Source organism: Hypanus sabinus, chromosome 1, assembly GCF_030144855.1.
Source record: "Hypanus sabinus isolate sHypSab1 chromosome 1, sHypSab1.hap1, whole genome shotgun sequence".
NCBI lineage: Eukaryota > Metazoa > Chordata > Chondrichthyes > Myliobatiformes > Dasyatidae > Hypanus > Hypanus sabinus.
In genome coordinates, this window is record NC_082706.1 from 18680285 (window position 1) to 18700650 (window position 20366).

The 20366-nt window shown below is 43.4% G+C and overlaps 1 protein-coding gene across 2 annotated transcripts in view; it reads left to right on the plus strand.

Annotated features, from left to right (window-relative positions):
• The first annotated feature begins 17142 nt into the window (after positions 1-17142).
• Positions 17143-20366, plus strand: part of LOC132391674 (receptor expression-enhancing protein 1-like) — a 59809-nt gene continuing 56585 nt past the window's right edge. Inside the window, exon 1 of one of the 2 annotated variants that reach the window (XM_059965168.1) lies at positions 17143-17969. In XM_059965168.1, the coding sequence (XP_059821151.1) occupies positions 17938-17969 (32 nt within the window). In that variant the 5' untranslated portion in view covers positions 17143-17937. The remainder of the gene's footprint in view (positions 17970-20366) is intronic. The other variant, XM_059965177.1, reaches the window with a different exon arrangement.

Below are 20366 nucleotides of genomic sequence, written 5' to 3' on the forward strand. Positions count from 1 at the left end.
CTCCTTAAGTCAATAATCAGCTCCATGGTCTTGCTGACATTGAGTGAGAGATTGTTGTGGCACCACTCAGCCAGATTTCCAATTTCCTTCCTATATACTGATTCATCACCACAATTGATTCAGCCTACGACAAAGGCGTTGTCAGGAAACTTACAGTAAGTATGGCATTAGAGTTATGCATAGCCACACAGTCATAAGTGTAAAGCAAGTAGAGCAGGGGACCAAGCGCACAGTCTTATAGTGCACCTCTGCTGATGGAGATTGTGGCGGAGATATTGCTGCCAGTCCAAACTGAGAGGAAGTGAGGATATTGAGGAACCAATTGCTCAAGGAGGTATTGAGGCCAAGGACTTGAAGTTTATTGGTTAGCTTTGAGGGGATTATATTTTTAAATGCCAAGCTGCCGTCAACAAAGAGCATCCTGACGCATGCACCTTTGCTGACCAGATGTTCCAGGGTTGAGTGAAAACCTAATGAAGACCTGTTGTGGATCAGGCAAACTGGAGTGGATCCAAGTTGCTTCCCAGGCAAGAGATGATATGTTTAATCACCAACCTCTCAGAATGGGTCATCACTGTGGATGTAAGTGCTACTGGACAACAGGCATTGAGGTTGGTTATGCATTCTTCTTGGACACCAGTATAGTTGAACCCTGCTTGAAGCAGGTGGTTACCTCAGACTGCCTAAACAAGAGGTTAAATATCTCAGTGAACACTCCAGCCAGTAGATCAGGTCTTTAATGCTCAGCTGGGTACACCATCTGGGCAGATGCTTTTTGTGGTTCACCTTCCTGAATGATGATCTGACGTCAGCCTCAGAAACTGAACTCACTGGATCATCGAGAACTGCAGGAGTTCCTCTATGGTTTCACGGTCAAATTGAGCATAGTAGGCATTGAGATTATCTGGAAGTGAAGCCCTGTTGTCACCCATGTCACTTGATTTCATTCTGTAAGAGGTGATAACATTCAAGCCCTGCCACAGCTATCAAGCACCCTCCATTGATTTAAGCTTAGTCCGGAACTGCCACTTTGCCCATGAGAATGCCTTCTAAAGATTGTATCTAGATTTCTTGAACTTTCTTGGTCACCAGACTTAAATGCTCTTTTTCTAACCCTCAACAGATTGCTAATGGTTCATCCAAAGCTTCTGGTTGGGGAAGATTGAATGATCTTCTGGGAACACACTTGACTATGGCACTTTTCATAAAGTCTGTGACAACTGTGATGTATTATTTGAAATCCACAGATGAATCCCTGAACATGGTCCAGTCCACCGACTCGAAGCAATCCTCTGCCTCCCATGTCCACTCTTCGTTGTCTTAATCTTTGGAGCCCTTCTCTTCAGCCTCTGCCTGTATGCAGTAGGAGAAGGACAGCCAAGTGATTAGATTTCCCAAATGCGTTCTAGGCATGGAACGGAAGGCATTCCTTAATTTACTATAACGGAGGTCTACTGTGTTGCAACTTCCAGTGTTACAGGTTTTATGCAATTGAGCAGGGATTTCTTCAAACAAGTCTGATGAGGTCCCTGACTATGATTTGAAATGAGTAAATTTGAAGAAATTTAATGACCACAGTGCTCTATGGTAGAGAATTCAAAAGAGTCATAGCCCTCTCAGAGAAGAAATTCCTCCTCATCCCCACCTGAATTGGCAGCCCTTATTTAAAAACTATGTACAATGTCCTGTGTATGTTACTCAAAATGGGTTTTTTGGTTTGTTAAGAGTAGGAATGCTTCTTTGATAAGTGTTTCTCTCGCAGTTGTTTTGCTTTATACTTGTTGATATGGTAATTGCATTCATTTGTTAACCAATGGGGAATGTTATTTTGTCTTGTGAGGCTGGGAACTTGGGAGAGCGGTTTTTCGTGGGCTTTTGTTAGAGAGAGCGGAAGGAAGACGTTGAGGAAGGTGGACGTGCGCTGGACCGCTTGGAAGACCCCCCGGGCGTGGTCCTAGGTGCGAAGACATGGAGGTCAGAGGCAAGCGACGAGGGGTCGAATGGTTCGATGTTTGAGCTCCAACGATGTGCACGAAACTGACTGAACTTTGATAAGTTGGCGCCTTTTTGTTTTTTTTCCCTTGTATATATATTGTATTGCCTAATACTCTTTTAATTTTAGTAAATACTTTAAAGTGTATTTCATAACGGTATTTGTTGTGGGGTTGATGCTGTGGGCGGGCGCGAGGCATAAACTCGATTCTCACAGCACCTGCGTGTATGGGAGGTGGGATTGGTGTGTGGCTGGATCTCCTTTCCCCCTAGACATATACCAGCCTGTTGGGTAAGTGTTACAACTAGGTACCCTAATTCTAGATATCCCTTACTGCTGGACATCTCCTTTCGGTATTAACCACATCATGTATCTTCAGAATCATATACTTTATGTTACAGTAAAGTCGCTCCATTCTTTGTAGTCCAGAGTACAGATACAGGGGGTGGCATGGTAGTGTAATACTATTACAGCGCCAGCTCTGAGATCATGGTTCAATTCCCACCGCTGTTTGTATGTTCACCCCATGATCTCCCGGTGCTCTGGTTTCCTCCCACATTCCAAAGATGTACGGGTAGGGCTAGTGAGTTGTTGGCTCGCTGTGTTAGCGTTGGAAACGTGGCAACACTTGCAGGTTTCCCAGCACATTCCTCGCTGTGTTTCAAAAGAGCTCATCTTTAAATCTTTATCTTCTTTCATCATCCTCTCTTCATGCATTAACCCTCCATCCCAGGAATCACTTTAGCGAACATGTTGTACACTACCTCCATGGCAAACACATCCTTCCTTAAACATAGAGGCCACCTGCAGCTATGTGTAAAGTTGCATAAAGATTTCCTCACTTACCTATTCTACACCTAATGTAATAAAGGCCAGCATTCCATTAACCAGTCCTGATGAAGGGTCTCAGCCCAAAACATCAACTGCCTGTTTTTCTTTAGAGATCAACACACACGAAGTGCTGGAGGAACTCAGTAGGTCATGCAGTCTCTATGGGGAGGAATAAACAGTTGACTTTTGAGCTGAAGCCCTTTGCAGGATTGGAAAGAAAGGCGGAAGAAGCCTGTATAATAAAGTTGAGGGAGAGGAAGGTGTACAAGCTGGCAGGTGATAGGTGAACAGAGTACAAGCTGGCTGCTGATAGGTGAAAGGAGTACAAACTGGCTGCTGATAGGTGAACAGAGTACAAGCTGGCTGCTGATAGGTGAAAGGAGTACAAGCTGGCTGCTGATAGGTGAAAGGAGTACAAGCTGGCTGCTGATAGGTGAAAGGAGTACAAGCTGGCTGCTGATAGGTGAAAGGAGTACAAGCTGGCTGGCAATAGGTGAAGGGTGTACAAGCTGGCAGGTGATGGGTGAAGGGTGTACAAGCTGGCAGGTGATGGGTGAAGGGTGTACAAGCTGGCAGGTAATGGGTGAATGGAGTGCAAAGTGCAGGTGATTGGTGAAGGGAGGACAAGCTGGCTGGTGATTATGCTTCTGAGTTCCTCCAGCATTTTGTGTGTGCTGCTCTGGATTTTCAGCATCTGCAGGATCTCTTGGCTTTACTCCATTAACCTCCACTTGATGTAATGGGGAGCTAACCTTTTGTGTTCCACACAGCAGGAGCCTGAGATCCCTTTGTGCTGCAACATTTTCCTGTCTATATTTAATTACTGAATTGCTTTTTCATTCTTCTTTCCTCAATAGGTAGCTTCCCACGTTATGAACCATCTGCTAATACCCTGCCCACTCACTTAGCTGTGTCCCTGGTGATTTGGATCCACGCTAACTCCTCGTGAAGCAACCCACTTTTCTTCTCCCACTCTTTTCCAAGAGCCCAGCAGGTTATTCCCCTCTGAAAGTTCTGGTTGACTACATTTCACCTCACACGTCGGCAGTGAATTACAGGTCATGATCACTTTCGACACGTACAAAGGTTTCTCCCACATATCGCCACTATGTCACCTCCCCATTACACAGAGCAGTACAGCAGGATAGGGCACTTTGGCCCACGATGATGTGCCAACGCTTTAACCTACATCAAGATCAATCTAACTCTTCCTCCCCACATAACCCTCCATGTACCTACCTAAGAGTCTCCTAAATGTTCCTAATGTACCTGCCTCTACCATTAACCCTGGCAGCACGCTCCATGTATGCACCACCTTCTGTGTTAAATAAAAACTCCTTCTGGATATCCCCCCTATACTTTCTTTCCAAAATCTTTATGGACATTTCCACTCTGGGAAAACGTCTTTGGCTGTCCTCTTATCATATTGTACACTTCTATCAAGTCATCTCTTATCCACCTTTATTCCAAAGAGAAAAGCCCTAGCTCTGTCAACCCTTCCCAATAAAACATGCTTTCTAATCCAGGCAACATCCTGGCAAATAACCTCTGCATGCGGTAAAGCTTCCACATCCTTCCTCTAATCAGGCGACCACAACTGAACACAATATTCCAAGAGTGGTCTAATCAGAGTTTTATAGAGTTGCAACATTATCTTAATGTTCTTGAACTCAATCCCCTAACAAATGAAGGCCAACATACCACACACCCTCTCAACGTGCGTTGCAACTTTGATCGATCTATGGACATGAACCTCAAGATTCCTTGGTTTTTCCATGCTGTTAAGAATCCTGCCATTAACTGAGTGTTCTGCCTTGCATTGAATCTTTTTATACTGCAAGTGTTCAGGAACTGGCGGTAGGGAGATTATGGGGCTAATGGTTGGAAATACAGCTGTTTTGATCTAAAGGTAAGTGTACAAGACCCTGAAAGAATTCTTTTTAAGTGCAGGACAATGAAGGGGCAATAAAACAGGACTTGCTATTTTTCTAAGAAAAAAGGAAACTTCTGTGGTAGGGTGAGACCAGATCAAATGGGTGAGGAGGTCGTTTTCTCATTTGAACAGGTATTATCCTATCATAGATAATCCCTTTGTTTTATCAATCCCTCCTGCCACCTTCTCTAACAATTTAAAATTACAATTTTTCATTCTCACTGCCTAAGCAAAGCAGCCAGCCACCCTGGACATTCACTCTTCTTCAATCAAGCAGAAGTTGCAAGAGCCTGCTAAAACCCATCACCCCAGGCTCAAGGACAGCTTCCATCCCACTACTATCGGACTCTTGATCAGACCTCTTGTACAATAAATTGGACTCTTGTCCTCACAATTTTCCTCGTTACGATCTTGCACCCTAATTGTTCACCTGCACTGCACTTTCTCTGTAGCTGCTTGAACATGAGATGCTGGAAATCCAAGGCAACACACACATAATACTGGAGGATCTCAGCAAGCCAAGCAGCATCTATGGAAATGAATAAACTGACGATGATTTGGGCTGAGACCTTTCATCAGAACCGGAAAAAAAGATGAGGGCAGCAGAGATCACAGAGGGGGAGCAGTGAGAGAGAGTTTCACTGAACCACTGCCAAAGAAAAGATTTAAACTTTTTCGGGTAGGCATCCCTTGAAGTGACTTTGCTGTGTAGTGCTAGAATCACAAACATGAGAAAATTTCTAGATGCTGAAAATCCAGACAACACACACAGAAACTGAAGGAACTCTACAGGTCAGGCAGCATCAATGGAAAGGTATAAACAGTTGATATTTTGGGCCAAGACCCTTCAGCAGGACTGGAAAAAAAGATGAGACATCATCTCTTTTTTTCCAGCCCTGATGAAGGGTCTCGGCCCGAGATATTGACTGTTTACTCTCTTCTATAGATGCTGCCTGACCTGCTGAGTATTTCCAACATTTTATTTTTATTTCACATTACCAGCAAACTTAAGCATTTTTAATATATAATCATTAGTTAGTATCTATAAAAAGTATTCACCTCCCCCGCCCCGGAAGTTTTCATGCTTTATTGTTTACAACATTGAATCATAATGGACTTAATTTGGCTTTTTTTTGACACTGATCAACAGAAAAACACTCCTTTCATGTCAAAGTAAAAACAAATTTCTGTGAATTGCTCTAAATTAATTACAATTATTAAACACAAAATAATAGATTGCATAATTACTCACCCTCCTTCAAGTCAGTATTTAGAGGATGCACCTCTTGCAGCAATTGCAGCCTTGAGTCTGTATGGAAAGATTTCTACCAGCTTACCACATCTGGACACTGCAATTTTTCCCCTTTCTTCTTTACAAAACTGCCAAGGTCTGTCAGATTGCATGAGTAAACAGCCCTCTTCAAGTCCAGGCACAAATTCTCAATTAGTCTGAGGTCTAGACTCTTAACATTAACTTTGTTGTTTTTAAACCATTCAAGTGTAGCTTTGGACTTATGCTTGGGGTCATTGTCTTGCTGGAAAACAAATCTTCTCCCAAGTCACAGTTTCTTGCAGACTGCATCAGGTTTTCTTCCAGGATTTCCCAGTATTTTCCTGCAATCATTTTACCCTCTACCTTCACAAGCCTAACAGGGCCTGCTGCAGTGAAGCATCCCCACAGCGTGATACAGTCACCACTATGCTTCACAGTAGGAATGGTGTGTTTTTGATAATGTGCAGTGTTTGGCTTATGCCAAACATAGCGTTTAGTCTGATGCCCAAAAAGCTCGATTTTGGTTTCATCAGACCATAGAACCTTCTTCCAACTGACTTCAGAGTCTCCCACATGCCTGTGGAATACGCTGAGATTTCATGTGAATTTTTTTTCAACAGTGGCTTTCTCTTTGCCACTCTCCCATAAAGCTGTGACTAGTGAAGCACCTGGTCAACAGTTGTTGCATGCACAGTCTCTCCCATCTCAGCCACTGAAGCTTGTAACACCTTCAGAGTTGTCATAGGTCTCTTGGTGGCCTCCCACCCTTCTCGGACGGTCAATCATTATTTGAGGACAGCCTGCTCTAGGCAGATTTACAGCTGTGCCATATTCTTTCCATTTCATGATGATTGGCTTAACTGTACTCCAAGGGATATTCAGTGTCTTAGAAATGTTCTTAGATCCATCTTCTGACTTGTGCTTTTCAAGAACCTTTTTGCAGAGTTGCTTGGAGCGTTCTTTTGTCTTTGTGGTATAGTTCTTGCCAGGATACTGACTCACCAGCAGCTGGGCCTTCCAGATACAGGTGTATTTTTACTACAAACAATTGAAACACCTTGACTGCCCAAGGTGATCGCTATTTACCTCATTATGTGACTTCAAAAACCAGCTGGCTACACCAGTGATTATTTGGTGTGTCGTATTAAAGGGGGCGATTACTTACAATCAATTATTTTGTGTTTTACATTTCAAATAATTTAGATAACTTCATAGAGATGTTTTCAGTTTGACATGAAAGAGCCTTTTTCTGTTGTTCAGTGTCAAAAAAGCCAAATTAAATCCAATGAAATTCAATGTTGTAAAAAAAACATGAAAACTTGAAACAAAACAATAAAACATGAATACTTTTTATAGACCACTGTATATTTTTCATGCAAAGGCACAGCATGGACAAAAGGCTTATTGGCCCACTTCCAAGCTGTACTTTTTCTGTGAGTTATGACTGTTGGCCTTGAACCACAAACTGATGGGGGGGACGTCGCTATTTATTCCAGCTAAAGCTGTATGATAACATACACTTCTATCTAATTTTCATGGGAGAAAGAAAGAGAAAAACAGGAATAAAAACAAAACGTTGGAAACATTCTCACAGGTGAGCCAGCACCTGTGGAAAAAGAAAGTTAGTATTTCAGGTTGACAAGCTATAAAATAGAGAGATTAAAAAAAAACAAGTTGCAAGGAATGTTGGGGAGAGGTGGATAGAACAAAGGGAATGCCTTTGCTAGGACGAGGTCAGGGTTGTTAGCTTTACAGAACCATCTGGTTAATACATTAACAAGAGCAGTTATGAAGAGAGAAAAACAGCTTGAAGGACAACTAAAGCTGCGATAGTCTGGCCCAACCAGTTGCTGAAACCAAAGCCAAAAAGAGACTGTTGTAAATATCTAACAATCAATTTCTTTGATATGAGGCAAACTCAGGTTTTTCTTTAACTAATAAATATTTTGCAGCCACAACTGGCTAGTTTCAGTACAAACAAGAAAACCCATTAAACTGAAGTGATTGAATCCTGTATGGAGTCCAGAAGGTTACCATATACTGAGTGACACGCACAAAATAAAACGGAGGAACTCAGCAGGTCAGGCAGCATTTTTGGAGAGGAATAGACTGTTGACATCAGGGTCTTGGCCTGAAATATCGGCTGTTTATTCCTCTCCATTGATACTGTCTGACCAGCTGAGCTCCTCCAGCATTTTCGTGTGCATTACTCTGGATTTCCAGCATCTCCTGAATCTCCTGTGGTTGCAATATGCTGAGACAGAGATTGAATGCTGTTCCTCAAATTTACATTGAACTTTGTTGGAACAGTGCAGAAGGCAACAGGTAGATAGGTCAGCATGAGTGTTAAGACAGAGAATTAAAGTGATGGCCGCTGGTATCTCATGGTCACCCTGAAGACTGAATAGAGTATAAGGACACATGAGACTCTGAAAATGCTGGAAATCTTGAGCAAAACACACAATATTGGAGAAGCGCAGCAGATCAGGAGGCAGCATCGACGGAAAGGAATAACCAGTCAGTGTTTTGTGCTAAGACCCTTCATCGGGACTGGAAAGGGAAGAGACAGAAGCCAGAGTAAGAAGGTGAAGTGACGGGTGGAGTACAAAATGACAGGTGATAGGTGAGACCAGCTGAGGTGGAAGATGGGTGGGTAGGGGAGAGGGTTAATCCTGTCTTTTAAAAAATTGAATTATTATAGATTTGTAGTGTCAGACAGCACAGAAGTAGGCACCTCAACCCAGCATGCCAATGCAGGCCCTCAAGACCTACTAACAGTGAACAAAGTGGGAGAGAAACTCAGCACATCAGGCAACATCTATGGAGGGCAATAGACCTCCATCTTTTCATCATAGCTCTCTTCCCTCTAACTTCCTGTCCAGTTGAAGGGCCTGTACCGTAAACATCGATAGAGGGAAATGGACCATTGACGTTTCATGCCAAAACCCTGCATCTGGGCAGAAAGCTAAAGGGAAGATAGCAGGCATAGGACAATGAAGGTCCACTTGCCTCCATAGATGCTGCCTGACCCACTGAGTTCCTCAAGCCATCTGGGCTTTGCTCCGCATTCCAACACCTGCAGTTTCTGCTAAGACCCATTCACATTGATTGACTCCAGTCCCACTTCCCTGGAATCAGCCTGTAGCCTTGCCGATTCAAGTGCTCATGCGGCTACTTAAGTACACTGTGCATCTCTGCGGGCAGTGCATTTTAGATTCCAACCATCCCCTGGGTGAAAACATTCTTCCTCAGAACCTCACGGAATCTTTGTTCTGGCTCTAGAGGCGTTGTTCATTTTGTACAAACACTACTTCCTGTATGTATGCTGTTTTTTTTTAAACCTCATTTCCTGCACGGATTAACTTGGATTTCAACTTGGAGCAAACATGGTAGAAAGACATCCATCTCTATCCACACTTGCATTAGCAATATCTTTGAGTCTTAAGTTTTCTTAAAATTGATAAACGTTTAGTATTTGTACTTTGAAGAAAGTATTATATTTATTATTTATCACTATTAAGCTATCGTCATGCCACAAGTTCACTCCTGTCCACATCAAAGCTATAGAATGTTGCATGGGTGGATTAATTTGTTTAACACTGATCGTGTTTAATTGTCATTCAACCAAGCATGAATACCCATGAATACAGACAAAAGAAACAGTGTTACTTCCAAATTCCTGCCCCTCATAATATTCAGGCATGTGACAATTCTGTATTGAATCTAATACATGTTTTATTTAACTTTCTGCAGTTTCACTAAGTTTTCTCATTAAACATCCTGAAGAAAGCTTCCGGGTCAGGTGATTTTTTTGAGAAAGTGTTTAACTCTCGGCCTAGCTTTGTACACAACACACTGTGAGGGCAGGAGAAATTCCTATTCCCTTCACTAAGCTTTTGCCCTTTTATTTTATTCTCATCTGCTACAGGGAAAAGTAGCTTACATTTCATGCCCTTTATAATTTCGAACACCTCAATCAGTCCCTTCTCAACCTCCTTCATTCCATGGAAAATAAACCTATCCTATGGAGTCTCTCCTCATAGCTAAACTGATTCCTGGCAGACAACGTCTTGGTAAACCTCCACCACATTCTCTCCAGTGCAAACATTGCCTTCCTATGGTGTGGCTGCCAGAACTTGTATACATTATCCCACTATGGCCCAGCCAATGTTTTACAACATCCTTGCTCTATGGCTCCAGCAAATGAAGACAAATATAATTCACTTACCAGTCCAAAAACTGCTCCTGCCACCTTCAAGATCCTTGGATCCAGGGGTGTTAGGGTAGTGGTTAACACAATTGCTTTACAGTGCCAGCAATCACCAATTGGGGTTCAATTCCCACCGCTGTCTGTAAGGAGTTTGTACATTCTCCCTGTGACCATGTGGGCTTCCTCTCACATTCCAAAATTGTACGGGTTAGATGTGGGCATGAAACATTGGCACAGAAGGGTGGCAACACTTGTGGACAGCCCCTGGCACAATCCTCGCTGCGTTGATTTGATGCAAGTGATGCATTTCACTGTATGTTTCGATGTACTTGTGACAAATAAAGCTGATCTTTACGTTGTACACCACGGTCTCCTGTTCCTTGATAATTTTTGGGTTCAACCATTCAAGGTGTATGTTTTAACATTACTAACCCTTCCAAAGTGCTTCCTCACAGTTTTCAGGATTATTTTCAATCTGCAATCACTCGATCATCGATGTCATCCTTTAGCCCAGGGGTTCCTAACCTATACGGGCGGCATGGTAGAGTAGTGGTTAGCTCAATGCTTTACAGTACCAGTGACCCAGGTTCAATTCCTGCCATTGACTGTAAAGATGTACATTCTCCACGAGACCGCCGGGTGCTCTGGTTTCCTCCCACAGTCCAAAGATGTATTGGTCAGGAGGTTAATTGGTCATCGTAAACTGACCTGTGATGAGGCTAGGATTAAATCAAGGAATTGCTGGCCAGCACTCCTCGAAGGGCCAGAAGAGCCTATTCCATGCCATATCCCAATAAATAAATAATACAGATTTACCAATCATACCCACTTTATTGAAAGTTTAAGGAGATACGGGCCAAACACAGGCAAATGGAACTAGCTTAAGCGGACTATTTGGTCGGCATGTTTGAGTCAGACTGAAGGGCCAGTTACTAGACTATATAACTCTATGACTGACTCTATTTAATCATAAGATCACGAGATATAGGAGCAGAATTAGGCCATTTGGCCCATTGAGTCTGCTCTACCATTTCATCATTGCTGATCCATTTTACCTCTCAGCCCCAATCTGCTGCCTTCTCCCCATATCCCTTCATGTCCTGACCAATCAAGAATCTATCAACCTCTATCTTAAATATATATAAAGACTTGGCCTCTACGGCTGCCTCTGGAGATTCACCACTCTCTGGCTAAAGAAATTCCTCCTCATCTCCATTCTAAATGGACACACCTCTATTCTGAGGCTGTGTCCTCTGATCTTAGACTCTCCCACCATAGGAAACGCCCTCTCCACATCCATTCTATCAAGGCCTTTCAATTTTCGATAGGTTTCAATCAGGCCATGCCTCATTCTTCTGAATTCCAGTGAATACAGGCCCAGAGCAATCAAGCACTCTTCATATGACAATCCTGGTATCATTTTCATGAACCTCCTTTGAACCTCTCCAGTGTCAGCACATCCTTTCGAAGATAAGGGACCAAAATTGCTAACAATACTCCAAGAGAGGTCTCATCCGTGATTTATAAAGCCTCAGTATTACGTCCTTCCTTTTATATTCTAGCCCTCTTGAAATGAAAGTTAACATCACATTTGCCTTCCTCACCACTGACTCAACCTGCAAATTAACTTTTAGGGAATCTTATAAGGGGTCCCAAGTCCCTTTTCACCTAATTTTTTTATTTTTTTCTCCATTTAGAAAATAGTCTACCCTTTTATTTCTTCTGCAAAAGTACCTGACCATACACTTCTTGACACTGTATTCCATCTGCCTCTTCTTTGCCCATTCACTTAATCTGTCTAAATTCTTATGTAGCCTCTCTACTTCCTTAAAATTACCCGCTCCTCAAAAAGCTACTAATTCTCTCAATGTGTTTAACAAAGAGCAGGAATGCGCCAATCCCAATTTGCCCTGAATACTATTTCCATAACGACCTTTAAAACGACAGTCAGAGTTACTGTCTCCAAGATGCCTACCTGCTGTACTCAGCTACTTGACCAGCCACATTCTATGTGTCCGCTTTCCCTACTACTACAAAGTGCTCACATTTGCTTTCTTTGGCGTAGCAGAGACCACATTGTGAGCACCAAATGATTTTTTTCTTCTTGAGATAGCAGTAAGAGATGAAAAGTTTTTTTTAAGAGATTGTGGAGGCATTAGTAATGATCTTTCAAGAATTGCTAGATTCTGGAATGTTTCCAGAAGACCGGAAACTTGCAAATGTCATTCCACTCTTCAAGAAGGGAGAGAGGCAGAAGAAAGGAAATTATAGACCAGTTAGTCTGCTCAGTGGCTGGGAAGATGTTGGAGTCAATTATTAAGGATGTGGTTTCGGGGTACTTGGAGGCACGTGATAAAATCAGCCGCAGTCAGCATGGTTTCCTCGAGGGAAAATCTTGCATGACAAATCTCTTGGAGTTCTTTGAAGAAATAACAAACAGGATAGACAAAGGAGAATCAGTGGGTATTGTGTACTTGGATTTTTAGAAGGCCTTTGACAAGGTGCCATACAGGAAGCTGCTTAACAAGGTAAGAGTCCATGGTATTATAAGAAAGATACATGGGTAAAACAGTGGCTGATGGGCAGGAGGTAAAGTGTGGGAATAAAGGGAGCCTCTTCTGGTTAGCTGTGGTGTTCCACAGGCGTCTGTGTTGGGAACCCTTCTTTTTACATTATGTGACAATGACTTGGGATGATGGAATTAATGGCTTTGTGACCAAGTTTGTGAATGATACAAAGATAGGTGGAGGAGCAGGTAGTTTCAAGGAAGTAGAGAGGTTATAGAAGGACTTAGACTAATTAGGAGAATGGGCAAAGAAGTGGCAGGTGAAACACAGTGTTTGGAAGTGTATGGTCATACACTTTGGTAGAAGAAATAAAAGGGTAGACTGTTTTCTAAATGGGGAGAAAATTCAAAAATCTGATGTACAAAGGGACTTGGGAGTCCTTGTGTAGGATTCCCTAAAGGTTAATTTGCAGGATGAGTCTGTGGAAATGCAATGTTATCATTCACTTCAAGAGGACTAGAATATAAAAGCAAGGGCATGATGTGAGGCTTTATAAAGCATTGGTGAGGCCTCACTTGGAGTATTATGTACAGTTCTGGACCCCTTATCTTCGAAAGGATGTGCTGCAATTGGAGAGGGGTCAAAGTAGGTTCACAAAAATGATTCTGGGATTGAAAGGCTTGTCATATGCAGAGTATTTGATGGCTCTGGGCCTGTACTCACCAGAATTCAGAAGAATGAGGGGTGACCTGATTGAAACCTATCCCCTGCTGTAAGACCTCGATACAATAATGATACAGTTGTCATGGGGGATTTCAACATGCAGGTAGACTGGGAGAATCAGAATGGTACTGGACCCCAAGAAAGGGAGTTTGTGGAGTGCTCCGAAATGGATTCTTAGAACAGCTTGTACTGGAGCCTACCTGGGAGAAGGCAATTCTAGATTTAGTGTTGTGCAATGAACTGGATTTGGTCAGGGACCTTGAGGTAAAGGAACCATTAGGAGGTAGTGACCATAATATGATATGTTTTAACCTACAATTTGAGAAGGAGAAGGGAAAACCGGATGTGTCAGTATTACAGTTGAACAAAGGGAACTATGAGGGAGGAGCTGACCAAAGTTCAATGGAACAATACCCTAGCTGGGAAGACAGTGGAACAAAAATGGCAGGTATTTCTGGGAATAATGCAGAAGGTGCAGGATCAGTTCGTTCCAAAGAGGAAGAAAGATCCTAAAGGGAGTAAATGGTGGCCGTGGCTGACGAGGGAAGTAAAGGGCAGTATAAAAATAAAAGAGAAGAAGTATAACATAGCAAAGATGAGCAGGAGACCGGAGAACTGGGAAGCTTTTAAAGAGCAACAGAAGATAACAAAAAAGGCAATACACCAAGAAAAAATGAGGTACGAAGGTAAACTAGCCAAGAATATAAAGGAGGATAGTAAAAGCTTCTTTAGGTATGTGAATAGCAAAAAAATAGTTAAGACCAAAATTGGGCCATTGAAGACAGAAACGGGTGAATTTATTATGGGGAACAAGGAAATTGCAGATGAGTTGAACAGGTACTTTGGATCTGTCTTCACTAGGGAAGACACAAACAATCTCCCAGATGTAATAGTGGCCAAAGGAACTAGGGTAAAGGATGAACTGAAGGAAATTTATATTAGGCAAGAAACGGTGTTGGATAGCCTGTTGAGTCTGAAGGCTTATAAGTCCCCTGGACCTGATGGTCTGCATCCCAGGGTACTTAAAGAGGTGGCTCTAGAAATCGTGCATGCATTGGTAATCATTTTCCAATGTCTATAGATTCAGGAACAGTTCCCGCTGATTGGAGGGTGTCTAATGTTGTCCCACTTTTCAAGAAAGGAGGGAGAGAGAAAACAGGGAACTATAGACCGGATAGCCTGACGTCAGTGGTGGGAAAGATGCTGGAGTCAATTATAAAAGAGGAAATTATGACACATTTGGATAGCAGTAGAAGGATCAGTCCAAGTCAGCATGGATTTATGAAGGGAAAATCATGCTTGACTAATCTTCTGGAGCTTTTTAAGGATCTAACTATGAAAATGGACAAGGGAGAGCCAGTAGATGTAGTGTACCTGGACTTCCAGAAAGCTTTTGATAAAGTCCCACATAGGAGATTAGTGGGCAAAATCAGGGCACATGGTATTGGGGGCAGAGTACTGACATGGATTGAAAATTAACTGGCTGACAGGAAACAAAGAGTAGTGATTAACAGGTCCCTTTTGGAATGGCAGGCTGTGACCAGTGGGGTACCACAAGGTTCAGTGCTGGGATCGCAGCTGTTTACATTAATGATTTAGATGAAGGGATTAAAAGTAGCACTAACAAATTTGCTGATGACACAAAGCTGGGTGGCAAGAGGATGTTATGAGAATGCAGGGTGACTTGGACAGGTTGGGCAGATGCAGTTTAATGTGGATAAATGTGAGGTTATCCACTTTGGTGGCAAGAACAGGAAGGCAGATTACTATCTAAATGGAGCCAAGTTAGGAAAAGGGGAAGTACAATGAGATCTAGGTGTTCTTGTACGTCAGTCAATGAAAGCAAGCATGCAGGTACAGCAGGCAGTGAAGAAAGCTAATGGCATGCTGGCTTTTATTACAAGAGAAATTGAGTATAGGAGTAAAGAGGTCCTTCTGCAGCTGTACAGGGCCCTGGTGAGACCCCACCTGGAGTATTGTGTGCAGTTTTGGTCTCCAAATTTGAGGAAAGACATTCTTGCTATTGAGGGAATGTAGCGTAGGTTCACAAGGTTAATTCCCGGAATGGCGGGACTGTCATATGTTGAAAGATTGGAGCGACTAGGCTTGTATACAATGGAATTTAGAAGGATGAGAGGGGATCTGATTGAAACATATAAGATTATTAAGGGATTGTACATGCTGGAGGCAGGAAGCATGTTCCCGCTGATGGCTGAGTCCAGAACTAGAGTTTAAGAATAAGGGGTAGGCCATTTAGAACAGAGATGCAGAAAAACTTTTTCACCCAGAGAGTGGTGGATATGTGGAATGCTCTGCCCCAGAAGGCAGTGGAGGCCAATTCTCTGGATGCATTCAAGAGAGAGTTAGATAGAGCTCTTATAGATAGCGGGGTCAAGGGATATGGGGAGAGGGCAGGAACAGGGTACTGATTGTGTATGATCAGCCATGATCACAGTGAATGGTGGTGCTGGCTAGAAGGGCCGAATGGCCTACTCCTGCACCTACTGTCTATTGTCTGTAACACAGCCTCAGAATAGAAAGGTGTCAATTTAGAAAGGAGATGAGAAGTAGTGAATCTGAGGAATTCGTTGCCACAGGTGGCTAGCCTCCAACCTGATCACATGAATATTGATTTCTCTTTCTGGTAACATATCCCGCCTCCCCCTCCCCCCTTTTCTATACCCCACTCTTGCCTATTACCTCTTCTTACTTTCCTCTCACCTCCCCCGGCGCCCTTCTCTTTCCCTTTCTCCTGTGGTCCACTCTTCTCTCCCATCAGATTCCTTCTTCTCCACCTTTCCCACCCACCTGGCTTCACCTATCTCCTTCCCCCCTCCCACCACCTTTTTTATTCTAGCATTTTCCCTCCTTCCTTCTCAGTCCTGAAGGAAAATCTCAGGCAGAAACCTTGACTATTTACTTTCATAGATGCTGCCTGACTTGCTGAGTTCCTCCAGTATTTTGTCCATGATTCTTAGGGAAAACACACCTCATCAGCAGAATTAACATAACATTGATGGAGGAACTGGGAGAAAAATGCAAATACAGAAAGCAGAGAGCAATGCCCTGCGGAGGACAATGGGCTTGTCATTAATATTAATTACTGGTATCCCCAGGGACGGGGACACAAAAGCCAGTAGAAGCTGGGATCTAGAACAACAATTTGCTGGAGGTCGAGGAGTATCTGCGGGAGGAAAAAGAATTATCAATGTTTCAGGTCGGAACTCTGCAGCAGGATTGGTGCAAAACCGGAACACCAGGAGTTCTTTACCCCTGCAGATGCTGATCGACTTGCTTAATTTCTCCAGCGGACTGTTTTTTTCTTGGGACTGAGAATAAAAAAAAAGCACAGAATCAAAAATGGAACTTGAGAGATTGACAGCAAAAGTTGCGTGAGCGTGCGTGCGCAAAATGCAGCACCCCAGTGAATCAGAAAAAAGTTTGAGGGCTGGAGTAATCAGAAAGTGTGACAGATAGGAGAAACAATCTAAAGATCCAAACCGAATATAAATCGGAACCAATAAGAGGTAACTTAAGAGACACCTCCAAGCTCCAATCATTTGGTCGTTGAAGATATTTTCCACTGGGGAAAAAACATACAAAAGTAAACTTTAACAACACGTCATCTTCACATGTCAGACTGAACAAACAAAGGCTCGGACTACGCATGCGCAAGCGGACCTGGGTGAAGCAGGTGCGGAGAAACAGAGGGCGTATTCCTTGAGCTCCACCCGGAGCGGACCGGCAGGAACGACTGGGAGGACTGCCGGTCCTCCAAGCTGATAGAGCGGTGCAAGTGAAATCCATTAAAGAGGGAAAGCAGGTGTTTTTAAACTGGTGGCTGATCGCCATACAACAAACAAGCGGAGGTAGAAGATTGTGTCTCTCTTCTTTTAAAAGAAAGAGAGCAACTAACGTGTGGAGGAGGCTCTTCTCAATTCGGACTGGGTAGAATCACCGGTGTAACCCGCAGAGAGCAAGAATCAGAAGCGGACCGGGTTGGAAAGCTGCTCCCGAGCCGGCAAGGCGGACCAAGTTAAGAGTTAAGCTTGTGGGGAGAAGGCGGGCCAGTTCGAGGCGGCAGTTCATTTCCCGAAACTGACTCCGAAGGGGAAACCAGTACCTCCTCCACACAAGACACACACTCCACGTGGTTCCTCAAGGGGCACAGTCGCCCCACGGATCCAGAAGTCGTCGTCCCTTCCTCCCTCACCGGGGGGGTTGGGGGGGAATCTTCCCGAGTCTTGGTGAAGGGAGTCGTTCTAGCACCAACTTGACTGACATCCGGCAAGCACTGTCAACGGAGTGAGATCGCCGAGTGTGGGAGGGGGAGAGCGAAAGCGGACCCAATAGAGGCGGCTCCCTCGGCCCCGCCCCGCCCCGCCCCTCCCACGACAAAAGCGGAGCGGACTGGAGTAACGAGGTTCCGCGCGCCGCCGGTTTGAATCCCAACGGTCGCCCGCAGCGATGGTGTCCTGGCTCCTCTCCAGGCTGGTGGTGTGAGTATGCAAGTCCTCCTCGCACAACCTTCCCTCGGTGCGAACTCTTCTCGCTCGATTCGCGGAGTTGGTTGTCCGGGTCGCCGACCTTCTTTAGGAAATGTTAAACCCGTGCGGAAAATTTGCCCTTGTGCGGTGTAAGCAGTTTGCAGCAGTCATCGGTGGTATAACAACGGAGGAGTGTACTCCGTTGGGTCAGAACAGTGTGGATGGGCTGAATGGCCGTTCGCGCTCTTTGAAAATGTGGGTACGAGCTTTGAAGTCATTAAGAACAATGGTGTGGATCGTGAAAGGGAAGAAACGTTTGAACAATCTGCTAAAAGTTATTATTCAGTGGGTTATTAACAAACTGGCTTAAGGGGAGCAAGTGAATATTGCTTATTTTGATTTTTAGTTGTATTGATAAGATCCCAGAGACTGTTGGTTAATGAGATTGGGGTACAGGAAACTGGAGTGATACACTGGCACTGGAGTTAGACACGAGAACTTAGAGCATCAAAATAGAAGAAATAAAAATCTGAACAAAATTATTTTTTAAATAAATCTCTATCTGTAGTGGGGAAGGAATTGATGTTTTGTACTGAGCCCTGCATCTGGGCTCAAATGGGTTGAGAGCTGTCTCACTGACAGCTTGAAGTCAGACTAGAAACAACTGCTGGAATAGCTCTGCAAGTCGGGCAGCATCCCTGGCGAAGGAAACTCTTTCCTGTTAATAATTAGAGTTCGAAAAGTGAGGAAGCAAGCACATTAAATGTTTCAGGGGTGGTAAGGATGCAAACATAGACTGAAACTGGCTCTTAATCATTTAGATTCTATTAGAGGCTAGCAAGAAAGAAAGTATAATTTGAAACTGAAAAATCCAGCAATATCTTTGGGGGTTGGTGTGGGAGTATTACTTGATGCTATAACTCCTTTAGATGCCATAATAAATCCTAACAGTCCTAATGTGTTCTGATCAAAGGCAAGTTGCTGTTTGTTTTGCTTGTGTAGGGCGGTTCAGAGCAAATGATGGAAATGAGAGTGGGGGTCAGATCAGTGAAGGGAGAACTACTGGAAGCTCTGGGTCATTCCTGGCAGACTGAACAGTGTACAGCAAAGCTGTCAGCATGTCTGGGTGGATAAAGCTTTGGAATTGTACCAGAGGCCTGTGAAGACTTGGTCCCAGTTTTCAGCAAACTAAATGGCTTAACAAGTTTTGAGGTACTAGCAGTACCGCAAAGTATGAAAATGGGAAATCAACCAGATCTTGTTGGAAGGTGGAGCTGGGGTAAGGGGCCCAATTTCTCATATTAATTTTGTTTGTTATTCACCCAGATGAATGCAAAAAGTTGAACCAAATTTGAACACTTTAAGCAAACACACTCAAAATGCTGGTGGAACACAGCAGGTCAGGCAGCATCTATAGGAAGAAGTACAGTCGACGTTTCGGGTCGAGACCCTTCGTCAAGACTGACGGAAAAAAGAGATAGTACAAGCGGGAGGGGGAGACCCAAAATGATGGTCGAAGACAGGAGGGGGAGGGATGAAGCTAAGAGCTGGGAAGTTGATTGGCAAAAGGGATGCAAGGCTGGAGAAGGCGGAGTATTGTAGGATGGAAAGCCTTGGAAGAAAGAAAGGGGGAGGGGAGAACAGGAAGACGGAGAACAAGCAAGAAGTTACTGTGAAAGGGAAAGAGAGGAAAAAATTAAAAATTAGGGATGGGTTAAGAAGAGGAGGAGAGGCATTAACGGAAGTTAGAGAAATCAATGTTCATGCCATCAGGTTGAAAATTTTATGAAGCTTCTGTTAACTCTGCATTTATGGGTTTCGTACCAGTTTGGTAACCAGTTGCAGAAGTTGCAGTGCTTCAGGAAAGTATTGCCTTAATGGCAATTGTGGATAGACAATTAACTGCTCGATCAGCCACATCACATGAACAAGTAATTAGAAGAGGGCATTAAAGAGCAACACGAGCCACAGAAAATAATTTTTAGTTTAGAGATCAAAGTTGCAGATGCTAACAGTCTGAAATAAAAACACTGCTGGGAACACTTCTGTGGGGAAAAGAAACAGGTGAAGATTCTTGGACCAGAGTTGTCAACAATTCTGTTTCTACATTTGCTGTCTGACCTGCCAAGTGTTTCCAGCAACTTCTGTTTTTAAAAACTTAAAGTTGGATTGTCACTGCAAAGGAATTCTGTTCAGGTTTAATTATTGTGTAATTGTCCTTTTTTTGCGTTCAGTATTCAGGATTTTCATCCACGTTATTTTGTCCTATAAATATATATGACATTTGTAAGCAGATTTTATTTTGTAATGGTGATCAACTTATTTTGCAGTCATTTTTTTGGTAGCATCAGAATTAAGCACTGGCAGTCAACCAGAGCTTAGTCATCTGCTGTATGAAGACAGGTAATT